Source organism: Alexandromys fortis, unplaced genomic scaffold, assembly GCF_014885135.2.
Source record: "Alexandromys fortis isolate MF-2015 unplaced genomic scaffold, M_Fortis_MF-2015_v1.1 scaffold_9, whole genome shotgun sequence".
In the NCBI taxonomy this organism is placed as follows: domain Eukaryota; kingdom Metazoa; phylum Chordata; class Mammalia; order Rodentia; family Cricetidae; genus Alexandromys; species Alexandromys fortis.
In genome coordinates this window covers 4,901,882-4,921,907 of record NW_026067892.1, presented here as the reverse complement: position 1 = coordinate 4,921,907, position 20,026 = coordinate 4,901,882, and the positions used below count along the sequence as shown (strand labels likewise).

The window sequence follows — 20,026 nt, the reverse complement described above, 5'->3', positions numbered from 1 at the left end:
GTCAGAGGGCTGAGCTTTCCGAACTTTCGAGCCCACCTCCCTGAGTTCTCAAAGAACAGAAAGACGCCCGAGTGTGGAGGTGGGGCGTCCAGCCGGCCCCTTGAGGAGGCAGAGTGGGGGTGGGGAGGAGAAGGGGTGGAGGGGGTGGGGCAGGTGGGCGGCCGCTCTGCGGCCCGGGATTGGCGGGTACCGGCCCTCCGCCCCCGTCGCCGAGCCAATGGCGTGCGCCTACTCTGAGCCGCGGGGTCGGTGCTAGACCGGCCACCCCCCCCCCGGATCCCCAACTGAGCGTTGAACCCGTTCTTGCGCGCTTTCCAGCGTAACCTAGCCGGAGCTTTCCCGCATCTAAGTCCAGGTAAGTTCTGGATGCGTTGAGTCCCGCGCAGCGAGGTTCTCGCTGCGGTTCAGTGCCCCGCGGGCGCTCCCCACCCCTGCGCGAGGACTTGGCATCAGCTGCACCTGGAAGCTCAGAGCTGTGCCAGCTTGCGAGTCGGGTGCTCGGGTCGCTAAAGTCTGTGTGACTCCACCGGGAGCAGTCTGCCGTCCCCGTTACCCTGCCGAGACCTGCGTCCCTTGCCCCCTTCCCACAAGCATCGACTTCCTCGCAACCCCAAGCTGAGTACCCACGTGTGGACCCCACGGCCACGCGTCTCGGAGCGTGGAGCCAGGTTCTAGGGTGCTCTGGTACCGTTCATCGATTTTTTTCCCTGTTTTGGTTGGAGACTGGTGTTTCGCAAATTGTTCTTATGGGGCCCTGGTGCCGGGTGGGGTAAATATTGAAGTAGTGGCGCGCGTGGGGTGGCTACTGCGCGGGAGAGCAGATTCTGTGCCTGGTGCCTGGTGCGGAGCCTGGCGCGGGGCGCGCGAGACCAGGAGTGTGCGGCAGCGGGGATGATGGGTGGCGGGAGGGTAGACCAGGGCTATGTAACTTGCAACTTGGCAAGGGTTTCTCACGTCACTGCCGTACACTGTCTCCAATCGCCCCTTCCGCACGTCAAGTAGCCAGATGGTGTGTGTGGGAATTCGAAGTCCCTCGGTAAACTCCGCTGGAAGAGTAGCCTCTTGGTGAGGGCAAGGAGGATGCCCTGAGGAGTGCTCTCCAAGGCGAGTTCTGGTTCGGGTCGCCGGTGACTTCCTGTTCCACTAAGATACCCTGAAGGATGGCATCGGGTGGCCAGTGCCTTTCCGGGGAGTTCTACAACCAGTGGCGCCCAGCAGGAGGGCGCTCTGGAGAGGAGTCTTGCAGAACCACCTGCCTAGGCCAATACCTGGCTTCACGCCTGGAAGCTGTGTTCTCAGCGGCTCCCAGGTGGCAGGTTTGATTCAAGTTAGTTTTCCACCAAGGGGATTAGTGAGATGGGACAGGGCCGAGTAGGGCTCCTGACCTCAGCTGGGAGTGTTTGGCCCTGCCTCTCTTTTCCTTTTTACAGTCTATGCAGTCAGGTTAAGACTGAACCCCAGATTCTTGCTGGCCTCAGGCATGATTTTCATTGCCCCATGAAACCGGTTACATCGGTTTTAGGGTGTTAGACATCCGCCCACCTCTCTGCTGGAGGTGGAGTCTTTGGCTTGCTGTCTAGTCTTGGGGCTCACAACACACCTGTGAGTACCCAGTATCAGCTTCTGTCTCGTGTTTTACACAGGAAGTTTATTCCTCCCTTCCCCCACACCCACCTTCAAGACAGAATTTCACCCAGCTGGCTTTGAACCCAGGCTGTCCTTGAACTTCTAATCTCCTGCTTCCACCTCTGGCGATTACTGGTTTGTGCCCCATGTCTGGCCTTGGTCTTCTTTGGTGTAAATTGTGGGTTAATGTACATAAAACATATTGTCTTTTCTCCAGGTCCATGGAGGGTGGGTCCCCAGGGGCATCCTTCCGCATAATCCTATGCACCTCTCACAAACCCCAAATCAGGCTTAGATTACTTAGAACACGGGAATGGTGTCCAGGTTAGCCAAACAGATGCTGAGGGATGTGGAGAGATGCTCAGTGGTTAAGAACTCTTGCTGCTCTTGTAGAGGACCCTGGTGGCTCACAATGGGGCTCACATCTGGCCTCTAAGAGCACCAGGCTCGCACATGGTGCACATACATACATTCAGGCAAACATCCACACATATTAGTAAATCTTAAAAAAAAAAATTTTTTTTTTTTTTTGAGACAGGATTTCTCTATGTAACAGCCCTGGCTGTCCTGGAACTCACTCTGCAGACCAGGCTGGCCTCAAGCTCAGAGAGATCCTCCTGCCTCTGCCTCCCAAGTGCTGGGATTAAAAGTGTGCGCCATCACACTCAGCTTTAAAAAAAACTTTTTTTTAAAGCAGCTGTGATGCTCCATTCTTTCTGGAAATAATAAGAAAACGTGTCCTTATTAAGTACATACACATTTCTTTCACAACTGCTTTCTTTGTGGAATAATAATATGAAAATGTGTCCTTAATAGGCACACACACATTTTTTTATTTGTTTTATTTTATTTATTTTTTTATTTTTTGGACAAGGAGCTAAAACCCAGACCTGGCACTTGCCAGCCACCATGTCCTCTCCCACCAAGGTACACCTGCCCTCTGAATAATTTCAACCCGCAGTGCAGTCTGAGGTGCAGAAACAGTCGCTATGGAGGAGCTATCTTCTCACTTTATCCACAGTATGGCGCAACGCCTGTCACTGTGCAAGGTTTTGGCTAGTGTTAAATGTTACCTTGACGCAGTTTAGAGTCACCTGATCAGGGGCCTCAACAGAGGGACTGTTGCCTAGGTCAGTTTGGCTTGGGGTCCTTTAGTCCTCGATGTGGGAGGAGCCAGTCCCGTGGGCTGCTCTATTCTCTGGACAGGGAGTTCTGAGCGGTGTAAGACCCGAGAAGGCGAGGTGAGAGCCCGCAACATGGCTGCATTTGTCTCTCCTGGCTCGTGACTGGCTATAATGTGACTAGCTGCAGAAGTTCTGCCCTGGCTGCCCTGAAATGACGGACTGTAACCAGGAACTGTAACTGAAATAAACCCTGGCTACAGGGTGAAAATAGGACCAGTCTCGTGTGTTTTCATCATCTCAAAAGCCCTGTGCGTTAAACAATTACTCTCTTTCTGCACACCCTTTGATGTCCTGTGGGCTCTGCTCCTATTGATTTGCCTGTTCTGGGTCCCTCACATGCGTCAAATCATAGGGCATTTGATCATTCTGGGCATTTCTAGAAATGACATTTGTTTTGTGATTGACGTCTTTCCTTTAACATCATGTCTTCAGAGTTCATCCGTTCTTATTTTTTAAAAACAGATCTACTTATTTGTGTCTATGTATGGGTGTGCGTTGGACATCTTGCTTGTTACGTGTGTGCTTAGATCTGAACTCCAGTCTTGATGACTTCAAAGCAAGCATTCCTAACTGCTGAACCTTCTCTGCAGCCCCAGTCTATTCCTTTTTGTGGCTGGATAGTTAGTATTCCATTGCGTGGACGGAACACAGTTTCTGCATCCGTTCATCCGTGACCTTGGGTGATGTTCACCTTCTGGATCTCAAGCCTGTCATGAGAACGAGCATACTAGATACCTATTTCCATCTTTTTTTTTTTTTATAATCTCTGCCTTGGAGTTGAGTTGCCGGATCATATGGGAGTTCTTTGTTTAACTTTCTTAACAGGAGCCTAACTATTTCCACAGCAGCTGGAGCCTATGCCTTTTCTCCCATCTTTGCTGGGTTTGTTTGAGTGGAGTGTCATTCTCGGGGACAGGGGACAACAGTGTGAGCCAACTTCCAAACCAACAGATCTCTGCTCCCTCTACAGATCCCAGCATGCCTTTGGGGACATCCCAGTGTGAAGCTGGCTCTGCAGGGTGCCCTCAGCACCCCGAGATGCACTCAGGGAAAGGGCACCTAGAGAAGGGCTCTTCGGGGGACAGTGAGCGCCTATGGATCCCACCCGATACCCCGAGCAGATGTACCTGGCAGCTGGGCAAGCCCATGGCAGACTCCCCTCATTACCACACATCACCGTAAGTCTTGGCTTTGATCCCAAGATGGCAGGCCTATTTCCTTGAGGGGAGCAAGGGAATGGGGGCCATACAGGTTCAGAGTGGGGACCCCTGCTCTGCGATCCACGTGGGGGCTGGCCCAGGGGGCTAGAAGCAATGTAGACCAGGTTCAGAGAGGTCAAGGTTTTTTGTACTATACAGCGCAGATGTACTGAGTTGTACTGAGTGTTTGGCTCTGGTGGGTTCCTTTTATGGTTGGGCAGAGACTGTCAGGGGCACTGATAGATATCTGCCATGATTTTATTTGAAAGAACTCAAATCAGAAGCCATTCCACACACAGTCACTCAGTAGCTTGCTTAGGAACGGTCACTGTGTCGTGCCCTGTTCTAATCCCCAGGATGGAGCCATACGGGTTCCTGCCCTGTTGTAAAAGCCCTTAGGATTATCTTCATTCCCTTAGTCTAATGTCTTCAAATTAAAACAAGTGGGTGAAAGGATCTGCGTTTTAAACCTTAGAGTCCTGTCCCCTGTGTGTGGCCACCAACATTTATGGTTATTGGTTCAAAAGTCTGAGCAAGCACTGGGCAGGTGTGGGAGGCAGCATTTTCAAGGCCCCAAAGGAGGGGGCGGGGGAAGTGTGCAAACTAGAAGCTTTGCCCATTGAAATGGGCTCCAGTGCTGGGAGGTCAGGAGACAAGTGGGGGCCTGGCCGGAGGAGTCCTTGCTGGGACAAGAGAGCAGGAGGTAGAGCCAGTGGCTGCAGAACTAACTGCAGAGGGCTTCTGAAGGCCTGGGAACTGCATGTTCAAAGACATATGTGGCACGCATCAGCCCTAAAGGGCAGGTTTGTCCTTAGCTGCCTAGCCCTGCCTTTGTCAGAAGTCACTGGAGGACCATGGAGGGAACCCGACGGAAGGCTCACACACTAAACTGGTTCAGGGAACCTGGTATGGCCCCAGATATCAGCAGAGAAAAAGATGGAAGATATTGAACAGGACGAGACAAGCCAGCCAGTTCCAGAGGTTCCTGATGTGGGGACTTCAGAGGGAGGGACGGGTGGGCAGGCAGCCCTGATGGCGAATTGGGGTTTCTGAGGTCCTGTGGGGCTGCCCTCTTGCGCTGGCAAGGCACAGGCAGCTGGGACGGGCAACAGATCTGAGCCATCACCTGTACAAACAGCTGATAAGTTTCTGAGTGAGCACACCTGAGTTCCGAGCCCGTATCCTGGTGCTACCCCTGCCTGGCCTCCCTGGGGTTGAGGGTCAGGAGCTCTTTAACTTGTCCCAGCCTATCTCTACTTTTCTGAGCCCAACCATAGACAGCCTTGGAAAGGAGCATGACCAGCTCGTCTGCAGAGCAAGACTGCCTCTGTGGAGCGAACACCTGGCTGGGGTTTAGCCTGTTGCTGCGTGTTGGCACCCGGGCAGCTGCTTTTCCTCCCTCCCTGGAACTCCATATTGCTTACTCCTCCCCTGAACAGGGGCCAAAGGTGTCTGAGATTTCTATTTAGTCAGTTTGGCTCCAGTATGAGAAACCTGGGGCGGGGAGGCAGGAACCTGGCAGCCTTGAATTCTGGGTGTGGGGCACAGGGTAGCTGAGTACAGCTAGGGGGAGGCAGGGAGTGCGTGGACACGCAGCCATTCCTGAGCCTGTGGAGGGAGAGTCGTAGAGGAACTGTTCTGGAAATTGCTTTGGTCACTTTGTAGTGCCATGGAAATGCTGAGGACAGCCTTGCAGACAGGCTTGACCTATCACTGGCCCATAGCCCTGGCCCCAAGGGCAAACATGAGCAGCCCCAGCCTTGGTCCTTTTGTTTCTTTCTTTTCTTTTCTTTTTTGAGATAGGGTTTCTCCGTGTATCTCTGGCTGTCCTGGAACTCACTCTGAAGACCAGGCTGGTCTCGAACTCAGAGTTCCTCCTGCCTCTGCCTCTCGAGTGCTGGGATTAAAGGCATGTGCCACCACCACCCAACTGGGCCTTTTGTTTCTGTATACCACTTCTGCCTTGCTGGCCCTGTAACGCCAGGCTTCTGGGGACTCTGATGGTATGTGCCACTGGCAGGTGGCAGGATATCTGGATGTCAGCAGTGAGGACCCACTCCTGAGAGGGAGGCACCTCAGTTGTTCTGGGAACTGAACGGAAAGAAGGAGCTCCTCTGTCACCTGCGGTTGATGAACCAGAGGGCTAGGATACTCAGGGAAGACTTTCTTTCTAGGCAGAGGCTGGGTCTTTTGTCTCAAAGTCAGGCTTTGTTTGTTGGCTACATAGCCTAGCTTGTTCTGGGCCTTGAGCTCACAGTAATCCTCCAGCCTCAGCCTCTCATGTACTAACTCGGATTACAGGTGCCTGGCTATTTTTAGTTTGAGACTTCGGAGTCTACTGGTATCATGAACCCACGACACTGTCGGCTGGAGGGTCCCGTGTGGGTTTTGTCCCATTTGGCCTGGTGTAGAATATGATCCAGTCTGGTAGAGATGGCCGGTGCCTTCGCGGTAGAGCCATTTGAAGCATAATCTAATGAATTTTAAAGAAAGCTAACCCAATTAGCCATTGAGGAGGCTGGACTGAAAATGGAGAGGATGGGAAATTCTGCCACAGAGAAACGAGGGGCCAACCATGGCTATATCTGTCTAAATAATGATTGGGAAAACCTCCACCTGACAGGGCAGCAGACCTGTAATTCTTTATCTCCTAAATGCCCATGATGCCCAACTTCCAACTGCTATTGTTTTTTGGTTCCTGAATGGCCTCCTTTCTCTGTTTTAGGACAAAATCTCCAAAAATTTTGCCAGATATTCTGAAGAACATTGGGAACACCCCCATGGTCAGAATCAACAAGATTTCAAAGAATGCAGGACTCAAGTGTGAGCTGTGTGAGTGTCTGGCTCTGCTGGGACAGCCTCCGTCTGGACCAGGACCCTGGGATGACCCCTAGCTGAGGCTCTGTAGGTGTTGGCAGTGGGGTCTTCTGGGATGCAGGATGTGTGTTGGTGTCAGAGATGGCCTCTCTAACTGATGGTTTGGGGTCAAAGAGCCTACCTGGGAAGGTTCTGCAGGGGTCAAAGGCAGAAGCAAAACCTGAGCGTTCAGTATATCTTTTTTATTTTTTAATTGTTTTTTGAGACAATGTTTCACTATGTAGTTCTTTTTTTGTTTGTTTTGGTTTTAAGAGACAGGGTTTCTTTGCTAGCCCTGGCTGTCATGGAAGTAGCTTCTTCAGCCCAGAAACACCCGTGAGGTGGGGAGGAAGGCTACAGAGCAAAGGAGGGTCCAGCATGGAGGGAGGCGATGTCAGGTTGGGGTGGGGCTGAGCAGAAAGGCTGGGCTCACTGACCAAAGATGATGGAGGCTGTCAGGGGTGGTGGAGTTTGGGGCAACTGGCAGGGGTTCCCGGGGACTCAGATCTGAGGTGTTCTGTCCAGGGCTGCTTGAACTGGTTGCCTTGGCAGGAGTGTATGGGTTCAAATCCAGACACCTACTGCCTGTACTCATTCTGCTGGGACATGTCTGCTAACCGTCTGCCTGTGGGTTCTTGACTGTCTTTCCTGTTTACTTAGTATCTCCATGGGTCTGCAGGCCAGGTGGGAGACAGGCCAGCTATGACCAGGGGTGTCCAGGTACAGAAGTGGGCAATGGGTATACAGATGCCCAGAATGGCAAACACCCAGGCCCGCCCTCATCCTGAGGGTATATCCGGTGTAGTTGAGGGTGGCAGGAATCCATGGGGGCCAGAGAGTCCTCCCCCCCTCTCTGACTCATGTTTGGCTTTCAGTGGCCAAGTGTGAGTTCTTCAACGCGGGTGGGAGTGTGAAGGACCGCATCAGCCTTCGGATGATTGAGGATGCTGAGCGAGACGGCACCTTGAAGCCTGGGGACACGATCATTGAGCCGACGTCTGGGAACACAGGTGAGGGTAGGGCCAGCTGAGGCTGACCTGCAGGGAAGTCAGGAGGCAAAGGTTGGCTAGCTTGTTCTATTTCGCTTCACCCCCAGAAGTGTACCTGGCTGCCAGAATAAATTCCCCTAAGATCTCCATCAGAGCGTGGGGTTCCTCCCCCAGAACAAGGGCCCTTTGTCCTTCCACGCTTCGGGGGCATGCTCCAGGCGGGGCAGGGAGGCACAGGGCCTTGGGCACGGGGCCCCTCTCACCCTCAGCATGTGTCCCTCAGGGATCGGGCTGGCTCTGGCGGCTGCTGTGAAGGGCTACCGCTGCATTATCGTGATGCCAGAGAAGATGAGCATGGAGAAGGTGTGGCTAGGGTGTGGCTAGGGTGTGGCTAGGTGGAGGGCGTGGCCAGTGGGAGGGCAATGACTTGATGGGCTATTGCTGAATCAAATGGATCAAAAGGGGAGCTGGGGGGGGTGGTATAGGGGTGGCGCTTTGGCTTTCAAAGTGTCTTCCCTTCTGCTTTACAGTCTCTTGGCCTTGTTCTCTCTCTCTTCCTCTGTGTGTATGTCCCTCTGTGTCCTCACCCTTTAATAGAAGCCTTTCTTTACTGACTGGAGGGTACCACTTAGGCTGGTGCCTAGGCATAGGGATCAGACCCAGGGATGAAAGCATGGTTTTCCCTGTGCAGGTGGATGTGCTGCGGGCCCTGGGAGCTGAGATCGTGAGGACCCCCACCAATGCAAGGTTCGATTCCCCCGAGTCTCACGTGGGAGTGGCGTGGCGACTGAAGAATGAAATCCCCAATTCTCACATTCTGGACCAGGTCAGGTGTCTGTCTCCCCTACCCCACTCCTGCTCCCCCAGGAGACAATTTTGTGGTCAGGGATTTGTGTTTAAGTGTGCTGTTTCCTCTGGGTCCTGTTGGGAGACTGGGAGACAGGTCTCTGTCCTGCATGAGCAAGGTGACAGTACTTCCTCTGGGGAGGTGCTCCAGGGCCCTGCTTAGTGGCAGAGCCAGTGGTTTCGGCTGTCCCACCACCCAGTTGTGCTTGGTCAGCAGTGAGGTTGGGCTACCTTTCCAGAGGACCCCCTGGGCTCTGAAGATGCAGAATGTCTATAGCCTGCCTCCCAAGGCTCAATTCGCTGTTCATTTCCCTTCTGGGTTAATTTCACATTGTGATGACCTGATTTTAATATCTTGTCTGTGAGGTTCCCGAGATGAGGTTTTCTAGGCTGCTGTAGGACTTGGGGGGCCAGCGTGGCACTGACTGTCCAGTGTCCGTGCACGATGCAGGTGATTTCCGTTCCCTCACCACCCTTCTCTTCTTCCACACAGTACCGCAATGCCAGCAACCCTTTGGCGCACTATGATGACACGGCCGAGGAGATCCTGCAGCAGTGTGATGGTGTGTATGCTTTCCACTCCTCCACACACCTTGACCGCAATCATCATCATCATCTTCTCCTTCTCCTTCTCCTTCTCCTCCTCCTCCTCCTCCTCCTCCTCCTTCTTCTTCTTCTTCTTCTTCTTCTTCTTCTCCTTCTCCTTCTTCTTTCTCCTTCTCCTTCTCCTTCTCCTCCTCCTCCTCCTCCTCCTCCTCCTTCTTCTTTATTATTTACTTATTATGTATACAGTGTTCTGCCAAGGGAGTCACTCACCCTCTCCTTGGCAAACTCAGCTTAAACACCCATCTTGGTGAAATAGTTTCTGGAGACACTATTCTTTCCCTGAGGCCTCTTGGCTTTCACCGGTGCCTCTCCCTGTGTTCCAGAAACATGATTCAGACTGTGTGTCCACATTTAATTTTTTCTTTCTTTCTTTTTTTTTTTTTGCTTTTTTTTTTGTTTTTGGTGTTTTTTGAAATAGTGTAGCTCTGGCTGTTCTGGAACTAGCTGGCCTCAAACTCACAGAGATCCACCTGCCTCTGCCTCCCGAGTGCTGGAATTAAAGCTGTGAGCCATATGCCCGGCTAAGGGCATTGAATTTAACATTCACCTTTTCTTACCTCTAGAGCTACATGGCGATAGTTGTGGTTATCTTACTCCAGTACAGGCATGAGGCTCCTTAGAACCATGTACATGTGCTGAGTGCCTATCTCCTGGGGCTGGTGGGAACCCTAAGAGGGACTCATGGGAGAAGGTGCCTGAAGGTCCCACCCTTGGCTTCCCATTAGAACCTGGTGTTGGCATTGACCTGAGTGCAGACTTGTTCGGTGCCCAGGAACCGGCCCATAAAAGCCCGGGGAATTTGCTTAGCTGGTTTTATGAGTGAGAATTCTCATTTGGCAGAGTTGGTGCACATTGCTTCATTCCTGAGTTTGCCCAGTTCAGGCTTGCTTGATGTGGAGCTGACCCTCAGTGGCATGAGAGAGCTTGGGCCAGTTCTCAGCCATTTTTCCTGTATCCTAAAAACCCAGTTTGCCTATCTGTAATCACCCAAGAATCAGCCAGCCTAGGAAGGCACACCATTGGCAGCTTATCTCTGCCAAACTTTTAGCTGCCCAGCCGTGACCCATCCTTGTAGATCAGCTACACTGGTGGTTTAAAGGCCAACGTCACACACAGTACAGACAGCAGCCCCTGCCTTTGGCATACTGTCCACAGATGGGGGCAGTGACAGGCGATGTTTATCTCCCTGACCTAGTTTATATTTCCACCAATGGTCATTCAGAGTGGAGGGCTGATTGAGTGGTGACCTGAGAATGTCCTCCCTCCCCCAGGGAAACTGGACATGCTGGTGGCTTCAGCGGGCACGGGTGGCACCATCACAGGCATCGCCAGGAAGCTGAAGGAGAAGTGCCCCGGGTGTAAAGTGAGTGTGGCACCTGGGTGGTGCTGGTACAGACTGGATGGCTGAGAGGGTGGGCCTGGACTCACTCTCCTGCCTGTGTGGCCTGAGCTGTGTTGAGAGGCTCGGGGCTGTTGGCATCAGGCTGGCAGGTCCCTCTGCCTGGAAACTGGTTTCTTCCCACATTCCTCTCTCATTGCATGGCTGTCTTGAATAGTTGTATCAAGTTGCCCAGGAGGAACTTGGGGAGCAGAGTGTCCTGGGGGCTCCTATTCTGATTAGTGAGACTAGCCCAGAAGCCACCAGGTTGTCTTGAGTTAATGGCATTGGTTCTCAACCTGTGGGTTATGACCCCCTTGGGGTTGCACATCAAATTTTCTGTACATCAGATATTTACATTATGATTCATAACAACAGCAAAGTTACAGTTAGGAAGTAGCAACAAAAATAACTTTATGAAAAAAAAACAAAAAAAATAACTTTATGGTTGGAGGGTAGGCACAACATGAGGAACTGTATTAAAGGGTCGTAGCATTAGGAAGGTTGAGAGCCACCGGGTTAGGAGCAGGCCTGATGAAGAGGGGCACAAAGAAACAGGGGTATTTTCTCCCCATGAGACTGCCCACCCTCCAGGAATATATCAGTGTGCAGAGCTGTCCTTTGCCCCCAAAGGGCTCTTCAAATGCCCATGACTGGGACCCTTCCTAGAGCAGCATGGGGAGAATCTTTCGAAATACCCTGTGCTGGATCTTAGCCCCAAAAGGTGTGACTTTCCTGCTTCTTGTCTGAGATTCTGGGACTAGCTAGCACAGGCATCCTGTGAGCCAGTCATTAACAGGCAGATAAATATTGGTGGAGTAATATCCTTTCTAACGGCAGCTGCCCCGGGCTGGGTTGCATTTCTCCCTGACCTGAGCCCTAAAGCTGCCCACCCTGCAGATCATTGGTGTAGATCCTGAAGGGTCCATCCTTGCGGAGCCTGAGGAGCTGAACCAGACAGACCAAACAGCCTATGAGGTGGAAGGGATCGGCTATGACTTCATCCCGACCGTCCTGGACAGGGCGGTAGGTTGGGCCAACGTGCTACCCCAGGCAGAGTTACAGGAGGCTGTCGCCAGATCCTTAATCGCTTCTGCATTCTGGCACTCAAGCTGACCTAATGGGTGTTGAGGGGACGGCGTGGGGAGCGCAGTTACAGGAGCTGAGTCAGGGTGAAGTGCAACACCATGTTCAAAAATGGCCTCTGAGCCGGGCGGTGGTGGCACACGCCTTTAATCCCAGCCCTCGGGAGGCAGAGGCAGGCAGATCTCTGTGAGTTCGAGACCAGCCTGGTCTACAGAGCTAGTGCCAGGACAGGCTCCAAAACCACAGAGAAACCCTGTCTCGAAAAACAAACAAACAAACAAAAAAATGGCCTCTGAGGTGCAATGGGAAGGACGGACAAGGATGGCCAGGGTGGATGTGGGATGGCCACTATTAACAGAGATCACCAGACCCATAGAGATGCGGGTAGTCTGAGTTACTCTGCAAAGCACAACGGAGCAGGGAAGGGTAAAGAAGTCTCAGTTTGCAGACCTAGGGGACAAAGTCTTCTGGGAGGTTGCCCTGCCCCCAGCCCCCTCCACCGGAGCCGAGGCCCATGACCCTGTCTTGCCACAGGTGGTGGATAAATGGTTCAAGAGCAACGACGAGGAGTCCTTCACCTTTGCCCGCATGCTCATCGCCCAGGAAGGGCTGCTGTGTGGTGAGTGGCTGGGCGAGCCCTGTGGGGGGCAGGGTAGAGGACCGTCCAGGCTGTGTGCAACCTACTCCAAATGCGTGGACGTCATGGACATTCTGAGGCTGTGTGACCACAGTGACTTTCCTTCCTGTCCGTCTGTCCAGGCTCTTCCTTCCTTAGCTGTTTGCTTGTCCTTTGCAGCCTCTTGGAGTCACCTGTGGAGATGAGAGCGTGAGGCACAGGGCCCAGGCTTCATCTGCCCTTCTAGTGTTTGAGGCAAGCTCTTGTGGGTTCCCCCCCATTCATATATAGTCCTGTCCTTGGAATGATGGCTCAGTCTTCAGCCGCTGGAGGCTAGGGCATGCTGGGTCCCACAGAAGGGCTCCCTAGGTCATCCTGTTCAGGGTGGATAGGGCATCCTTGCCTGACCACAGAAGTTTGAGTTAGACCTGAGAATTGGAAAACACCAAGCGTGCCTGAACCTGCCCTGTAAGTGTGGCCCCATTTGTTCTGAGTCATGCTGAAATGGGGCAGGGGAAGGCAGTCAGCCCCTAGCATGGCCTGGTCAACAGCCAAACACTATTAGGAGAGCGGGAGCAAGCCCTTCGATGGAAGAGAACTTTCAGTGTGACCACTAGGAGGAGGCTTGTGACGTGGGCTCTCATTCAGTGAATTTACACACACACACACACACACACACCTGCATGACCACTAGGAGGGAGAGGAGACGTGTGGCTTGGGCTCTCGCTCAGGGAGTTTATGCCCGCCTCTCGCACTCAGTGTAAGAAGTATAAACCTGGGGGCAGGACCATGGCCTCTGTGAGAGGCACCAGGTTGACCTTTCTGACTAACTTGTGCCTTCTTAGGCTGAGCCCGGAGGAGCCCCAACTGGAGAGTCAGTGTCACAATGTCTTTGGCTCTCTCTGGAGGTCCCAGGACCAGGGCCCTCTATGGTCAGTGTCAGAGAGCCTGGTGTCACTCTACTTGCTTTGCATGATGGCTTTGAGCAGTCAGTGAGACACGTGTTTTCCTTGTTTGGCTCTTGGCTTAGGGTCAGGCTATAGCTTGGGGAACCAGGAGCCCCTGTCGTGAGCCCCTCTTCTGACCGAGCATGATTCGCCTCTTTATCCCGAGGGTCTCCTCAGTTTCCCAGAGTGTTTAATTATGGAATACGAGCTCCATTGACCTTGAGGAGAAAGATGATGCAGAGGAATGGAGTCCCTTAAGACCTGTTCTCTGTCCAGAGATCCCACAGATTCTTCCAGAGAATGCATGAGCCCTTCCAGAGCATGAATGGGCATGTGTGAGATGCATGCCTGAATGGTTCCCACAGATCCTTCTAGACTGTTGCCGTAGGTGTGGGGTTATACAAGTACATGTTGTTCATCTATGGATGCACACACAAGCCTGTGGGCAAGTCTAACAGTCCTCTTGGCAGGTGGAAGTTCAGGCAGTGCCATGGCTGTGGCCGTGAAGGCTGCCCAGGAGCTGGAGAAAGGACAGCGCTGTGTGGTCATCCTGCCTGACTCTGTGCGGAACTACATGTAAGACACACCCCTGGTCCCTGTTGCCCTCCTGGCTGCTGTCACCTAAGTGTTGACCATGGGATGCTAGGAAAAGGTAGTGGACAGGTGGACCCTGTAAGCCTGCTAGCCCCAGGATCCTCCATGTCTTTGGAGCCAGTGTTCACTTTGCATGGCTCTACCCTGAGCCTGTGTGTGTGTGTGTGTGTGTGTGTGTGTGTGTGTATGCCCATGGTGACAGCTCTGGTAGACAGTTGTGTCTCCTATACACTCCTCTGTCCTGGCTGAACTAGGAGGAGCTACTCTGCAGCAGGCCTCGTGGGCAGCAAGAGTGCTTCCTCACCCCCTTGGACTTCCTCTACAGCCTGTGAGCTATGTTTGCGTTGAGTCTGGCAGCCTGGCAGGGCCACGCATGGTGCATGGGCATCCCGCTGGCTTCCAGGTAGGGTGATGAGCAACCCAGGAGGCCATCCATCTCCCCTGCACATGGCTGGCCTATCTTGTGTGTGCATCTGTTTGTGTGCATGGTCCTGTTTTGTTTGAGTGCAGGCGTGTGCTCAAGGGGCCAGAAGCCCTTGAGCGTCCTATACGAGAGTGCTTGAGTATGTATTTCATATCAGTGCTGGAGCAGGGGCCGCCTCTGCCGCATGTCTCTGCCCCTCAGCCTGTCTCCTGGTACAGATCCTAACAGCTCTGTAGCCTGTTCTGCAGCCTTTGGTCAGAATGGGAAAGGCTCCCTCTGTTGGGCAGACCTGGGAGGGTCCAAGGAGGAGGCTGCCCAGGAACCTACAAGAGGGGTACTGATCACAGAGGCTTCCAGAAGCAACCTCCTTGGTTCCTTCAACCTCGATGCCCAGTAACCCCCAGTTCTCTGCCTCCCTGGAACTCCGCCATCCTTCCATCGTATGCTGAAATAGGCCCAAGGCAGTCACAAGGCCCTCTGAAACTCATCCCTGACCATGTATGTGCCCACTGGGTACAGAGGCCTCAGTGACACACTCACCCTGCAGGTCCAAGTTCCTGAGTGACAAATGGATGCTGCAGAAGGGTTTCATGAAGGAGGAGCTCTCCGTGAAGAGGCCTTGGTAAGGTGCTGCCTGACCCTGGCATCCCTGGACGAGCAGGAAAGGCAGCCTTCCCGTTTCCCGTCACGGCCGTTCTCTATCTCCTGCTTTACATTCACGCCGCCTTTCCCTGCCCTCTTCCACCCGCTCCTTCAGGTGGTGGCATCTACGTGTTCAAGAGCTGAGCCTGTCAGCGCCACTGACTGTGCTGCCCACGTTCACCTGTGAGCACACCATCAACATTCTCCGGGAGAAGGGCTTCGACCAGGCGCCCGTGGTCAACGAGTCAGGGTCAGTCTCATCCGCACGCCGGTCCAGGACTCTGCCTTTAGACTGTGCCAGGATCCCAGGTCCTGCTTCCCAGGCCTCTGTGCCCATGCCACTAAATGGGCCAGGCAGCCACAGGCTGCATGTGGTCACTTTGCATACAATGTCTAGAGTGACGGACAGCTACTGACCACCTTGTCCCCCCAAGCAGCTGAGATTAGACCGTACTAACTCTTGGGGGGCCTCAGTTCTTCTGTCTCCCCAGTTCATTGTTAGTATGCAGGCCCACCCGTGCCCTAGGGAGTAGGTGACAGGCACCCTGGGGGGGAGGGTGGAACACACAGAAGTGCATGAATTTGCATGGTAGGGAAATCCAGTTGACCAGCATCCTATATCCAGCTTCAGAAGTCTGATAGCTGGTCACCATGGACCCTCTTGGGGACATAAACACTGCAGGACTTGTAAGCTTGCTTGTCCCACTCTTCTTCCTTCTCCAGCTGTGTTTTTATGCATACAACTGCTTTTTGCCCTGAATACATGTATTTGTGTGTATGTGTATCTATGTGTTTGTGTGTGCACATGCATGCATGTGAATGTGTGTGCACCACCTGTGTGCCTAATGCTTGCGGCAGTCAGAAGACATCAGACCGGGAGCTAGAGTTCTAGGTGTTTGTGAGCTGCCCTGTGTGTGCCAGGAACCAAAGCCAGGTCCCCTGCGAGAGCAGCAGATGCGCTGATCACTGCGCCGTCTCTCTAGCTCCTGGGTTGAGTGTGAAAGGACCTTGACTAAGTCAACATAAGACACCCAAGGCCAAGTTCTCTGCACAAGATTTCTTTTCCCCAGAGGGACAAAGGGCAAGGAATGAGAGACAAAGACAGGAAATAGAGGGTGAGGGAGAAGGGGAAAGGGATATTATCTGGGGTTGGAGAAGGGAAGACAGGAGAACAGACTGCCTCTGGATAGATAGATGTGGCTCATAGGCCACTGGCAGTTTTTAGAGGGAACAAAAGAAAGTAGGATGGGTTTGTTAATTTTGATTGGGCATGACAATTAGGGAAGCCAAAGGGGGGCATTTGATTGCTGGACTTTAATACTTTGATAGCCAGACGTTGGTGCTTTGTCTTAGGAATAAGTCAGTGGCTAAATAAGGGCATGGACCTTGATGGCTGGTATATATATTCTAACGGTTTGACAAGCCAGAGGGAATGGGGGAAGGGCAAGGCCTGCCAGAGCCACGTTTGCCATGCTCAGGCCTGCTAGAGCCCCTTCTCTGACCCTTGCCTCTTCTCCCCCGCCCCCAACTCTACTCTTCCCAGGGCCATCTTAGGGATGGTGACTCTTGGGAACATGCTGTCATCCCTGCTTGCTGGGAAGGTGCAGCCGTCAGATGAAGTCTGCAAAGTTCTCTACAAGCAGTTCAAACCGGTACGAGTGTTTTCCAGAGGGAAGTGGGCATGGGGAAGCAAGTTGGGCCTTCAGGGCAGGGCATAGTGTTTGCAGTGCCCTAGGTGGGTCCCTCCCATACCACCCCTTGGAAGCTCTACAGCTTGCTTAGGGGTTCAAGGTCACTTCAGTTCAAGGTCACCACTGTCACATAGATCTTGCATGCAGACTCTGTACTCTTGGTCCATCTCTCCTTCACAGACCCCCAACAAGCCATGGTCTGCCCACTAGTTTGGCCTCTAAGCAGAAGCCATGGGTTGGAGTCAAATGGCAAGTCACTTTTCAGGCAGGTTGCCACAACACAGAATGCTCTAAGCTCTGCGGGGCCTTTGTTCTACTTATCTGAGCAGCTTTGGAGAATGTTGCACCTCTCGCCTTTGTCAAGTCTGTGGGGGCTGGTAGCTCTGAGGGCCAGCATGGAGCATGGACACAGCTTTTCTTGCAGATCCACCTGTCCGACACACTGGGCACACTCTCCCACATCCTGGAGATCGACCACTTCGCCCTGGTGATCCATGAGCAGATCCAGTGTGAGTGGGATTCACTTGGTGCTGGGTTCTTGTTGCGGGCAGAGGGTGTTAAGCCCTGGACACTGGCCATGCCTGGCCCAGGCTCTCTAGGTACAGACTTCTGCTATGTGCAGTAGGCAGGTATGCTTCCTAGTGGGTGATAGGGAGTCTGTAGGTCTGTAGTCCTCATCTTCCCACCATAGCTTTTTTTTTTTTTTTCGAGACAGGGTTTCTCTGTGGTTTTGGAGCCTGTTCTGGAACTAGCTCTTGTAGACCAGGCTGGTCTCGAACTCACAGAGATCCACCTGCCTCTGCCTCCCAAGTGTTGGGATTAAAGGCGTGTGCCACCACCACCCGGCCCACCATAGCTTTTGACATCCTGATTCCCATGGACCTGTCAATCGAGTCATGTACCCAAGGAACACACAGGGCCAAATCATGCTCCAGCGGGCCCTCATGTCACCTGTTTAGATAGCGTAGCACTTACCTAGGCACACAGGGTGAGACAGCAGGCAGTCTTTAAGGATGCTGGGGGCTGTCTCAGAGACACCTGCCACAGCTGGACTTCCTGTCCCTTCAGGACATATCGCCAGGAGCTATTGATTGGTTCTGATGGGCTCCAGGGGTACTCTGCAGGGAAGTGCTGGGCGTCTGTTAAAAGGATAGCCTGTGAGCCACACTTTTCTCTGTGCATATGAAACACAGTCTGTCCTTCCTGCTCTCAGAGAACCTTCCCAATGTCAGCATCTGCAGGATGTCATCTGGGGATGACACTCTCAGGTCCCAGTGGGGTGAGGGGCATTGATTTTCATTCCTCAGTCCATAAGAACTGGGAGGGCCTTATATCTGGCTCCAAGGCTGGCCTACATGTGGGGGTGGCCCCATGTCTAACCCCTCTCCCGTCCTTGGCTCTACAGCACGAGACCAGGCCTGGTCAGGAGTGGTGGGGGGGCCCACAGGTATGTACGCCTCACCCATCCCAGCCCCTAGGAAGTGTTCCTCACGTTCAGAATCACAGCTTTCCAATGGCATCTAGGGCCTTGGATCTCCAAGGTTGGGTTGGGTTGGAGGGGAACTCCTGATCTTTGAGCAACTCAAAAACAAACAAAACAAAACACGAATTCCAATGTCAGGGGCAGCTGGACTGACGGGACAGAGCTGTGTGTTGTCACAAACTAAACATTCCCCACCAAAGCCTGCACGGGGAATCAGTCAGCCTAATCGGAGCCTGCTGTCATGTGCTCCATGTGGGTTCCAGAGCCAATCAAGTGGCCCCTTTGCTTCAGGGGTTCTGAAAGGCAGCAGTTGCAATTCTTTTGAGTTTTTCTGTCCTTTCCTGGGGTTCCAGATAGGCCAGTGAGGTGCCTGTCCTTGAGAGTGGGTATCTCTCAAGGGGCCTCTGTCTTCAGACCCTAGGTGACCTGAGCCTCTCAAGGGCTATGCCAGCAAAGGCTATCCTGAGAAAAGGCCTGAGAGAATGGGTATCTGTTTCGGGGGTGGGGGAGGTGGCACGAAGGCCCAGCCCACCATTATGGAGGCGGACACGTGTCAAGGGCTGAAGGCCAAGTCATCAGCCTAGAGACTTGTGAACAGGGTAAGTCCTGGGCCAGGGACACCCCTACTCATGGGAAGCCCTTATGTTCCTCTCAAGCCCTCGTATGCTCTGTGGACAGAAAAGTCTGGGCTCCCCATATCCTGTCAAACAAATAGAAAACTGTTGTCATGGCCCCTCTCTGCCTGTAGGCCCTGTGCTGTAGGGCCAGGCCCAAGCTGACAGGAGGCTCCAATCTGAGAAGCCTGAGGTGAAGAGGCTCTGGGTGCCATGCAGGACTCTGGACAGAAAGAGGGCCTTTGGCTTGCCCTGGCAGAGACACTGCACAAGGCCTGTGGACATAGGCTGAGAGGACACCCCTGCCAGGCCGTCCATTCTGGGGAGCCTGGGTTGGTTTCCGGTTCTGTTCCAGACAGCACCCAGCATCCTATATTAGAGCTGCTGAGAGGAACTGCCCTCTGGCGCTGCCCACGTGGCTCAGCTGGAACAGCAGTGGCTGGTACTCTGTTCCTGCTTTAGAGGCTGGAAAGGGTCTCCTGCTTCCAACAGGTCGCGGCCTCAGATCAGCTCTGTATCCCAGCACCTTTAATCCAGCATCTGTTTCCTTTCCTTAGACCACAGCAATGGCCTGTCCAGCAAGCGGCAGATGGTGTTTGGGGTTGTCACTGCCATTGACCTGCTAAACTTCGTGGCAGCCCGTGAACAGAACCAGAAATAGAACCCGAAATTTGGGACTGGCTTCCATCCTCCCTGCTGGGACCTCTTGGCTTTAGAGACACCGACTAGTCATGCCCAAGTGCAACAGGCAGCATGAACAGGTGGCTGTTTAGACCAGCTGCAGAGGTCCAGCCTCCCTCCTAACATTCACCTTCCTAACTGAACCCCAAGCCTGAGTACCTTACGTGGGTGTCCTCTGGTGTCACGTCCTCCTGGTGTCACAGAAGAACTGAGGGGTGTCAGCCGTGCAACTGTGACAAGCCTAAGGGGGCTAGCAAGTGTCCTCCCTAGAGAAGGGTCTAGCATGGGGAAGGGCAAACCCTAGACCGACTTTGTGCCCATCATCAGGGGCAGTGTTGTTCCCAGCATGGGAGCACGTGGGTTTTATTGATGGTGTAGTTCCTGTGACCCGAGACCCACAGCTGTGAACAGAGTGCCCATGGTGTCACCACTTAGGCCATGCCTCCTTTCAAGCAGCTCTGGCTCACCCTCCCGTGCACCCCTGACAAGTACTTACCCCACTTTCTGTCTCGATGGGTTTCCCTGTCCTGGGCACTTCCTATTAAATGGACTCACACACCCGTG

At 53.3% G+C, this 20,026-nt stretch overlaps 1 protein-coding gene across 4 annotated transcripts; it reads left to right on the top strand.

Moving 5' to 3' along the window:
- Positions 1-224: 224 nt before the first annotated feature.
- Positions 225-20,026, top strand: Cbs (cystathionine beta-synthase). 4 transcript variants are annotated; one of them, XM_050141586.1, is made up of 17 exons: positions 225-355; positions 3,781-3,988; positions 6,735-6,841; positions 7,741-7,875; positions 8,138-8,217; positions 8,546-8,680; positions 9,194-9,263; positions 10,578-10,669; positions 11,585-11,710; positions 12,305-12,389; positions 13,804-13,909; positions 14,899-14,973; positions 15,109-15,243; positions 16,537-16,645; positions 17,109-17,193; positions 18,090-18,131; positions 19,339-20,026. In XM_050141586.1, the coding sequence occupies exons 2-17, from the start codon at positions 3,789-3,791 to the stop codon at positions 19,440-19,442; spliced, it is 1,686 nt and encodes a 561-aa protein (XP_049997543.1). In that variant the 5' UTR covers positions 225-355; positions 3,781-3,788; the 3' UTR covers positions 19,443-20,026. The 4 variants fall into 4 exon arrangements, with proteins under 4 accessions (XP_049997543.1, XP_049997560.1, XP_049997571.1 ...); XM_050141595.1 differs by lacking the exon at positions 225-355 and adding an exon at positions 543-684; XM_050141603.1 differs by lacking the exon at positions 18,090-18,131.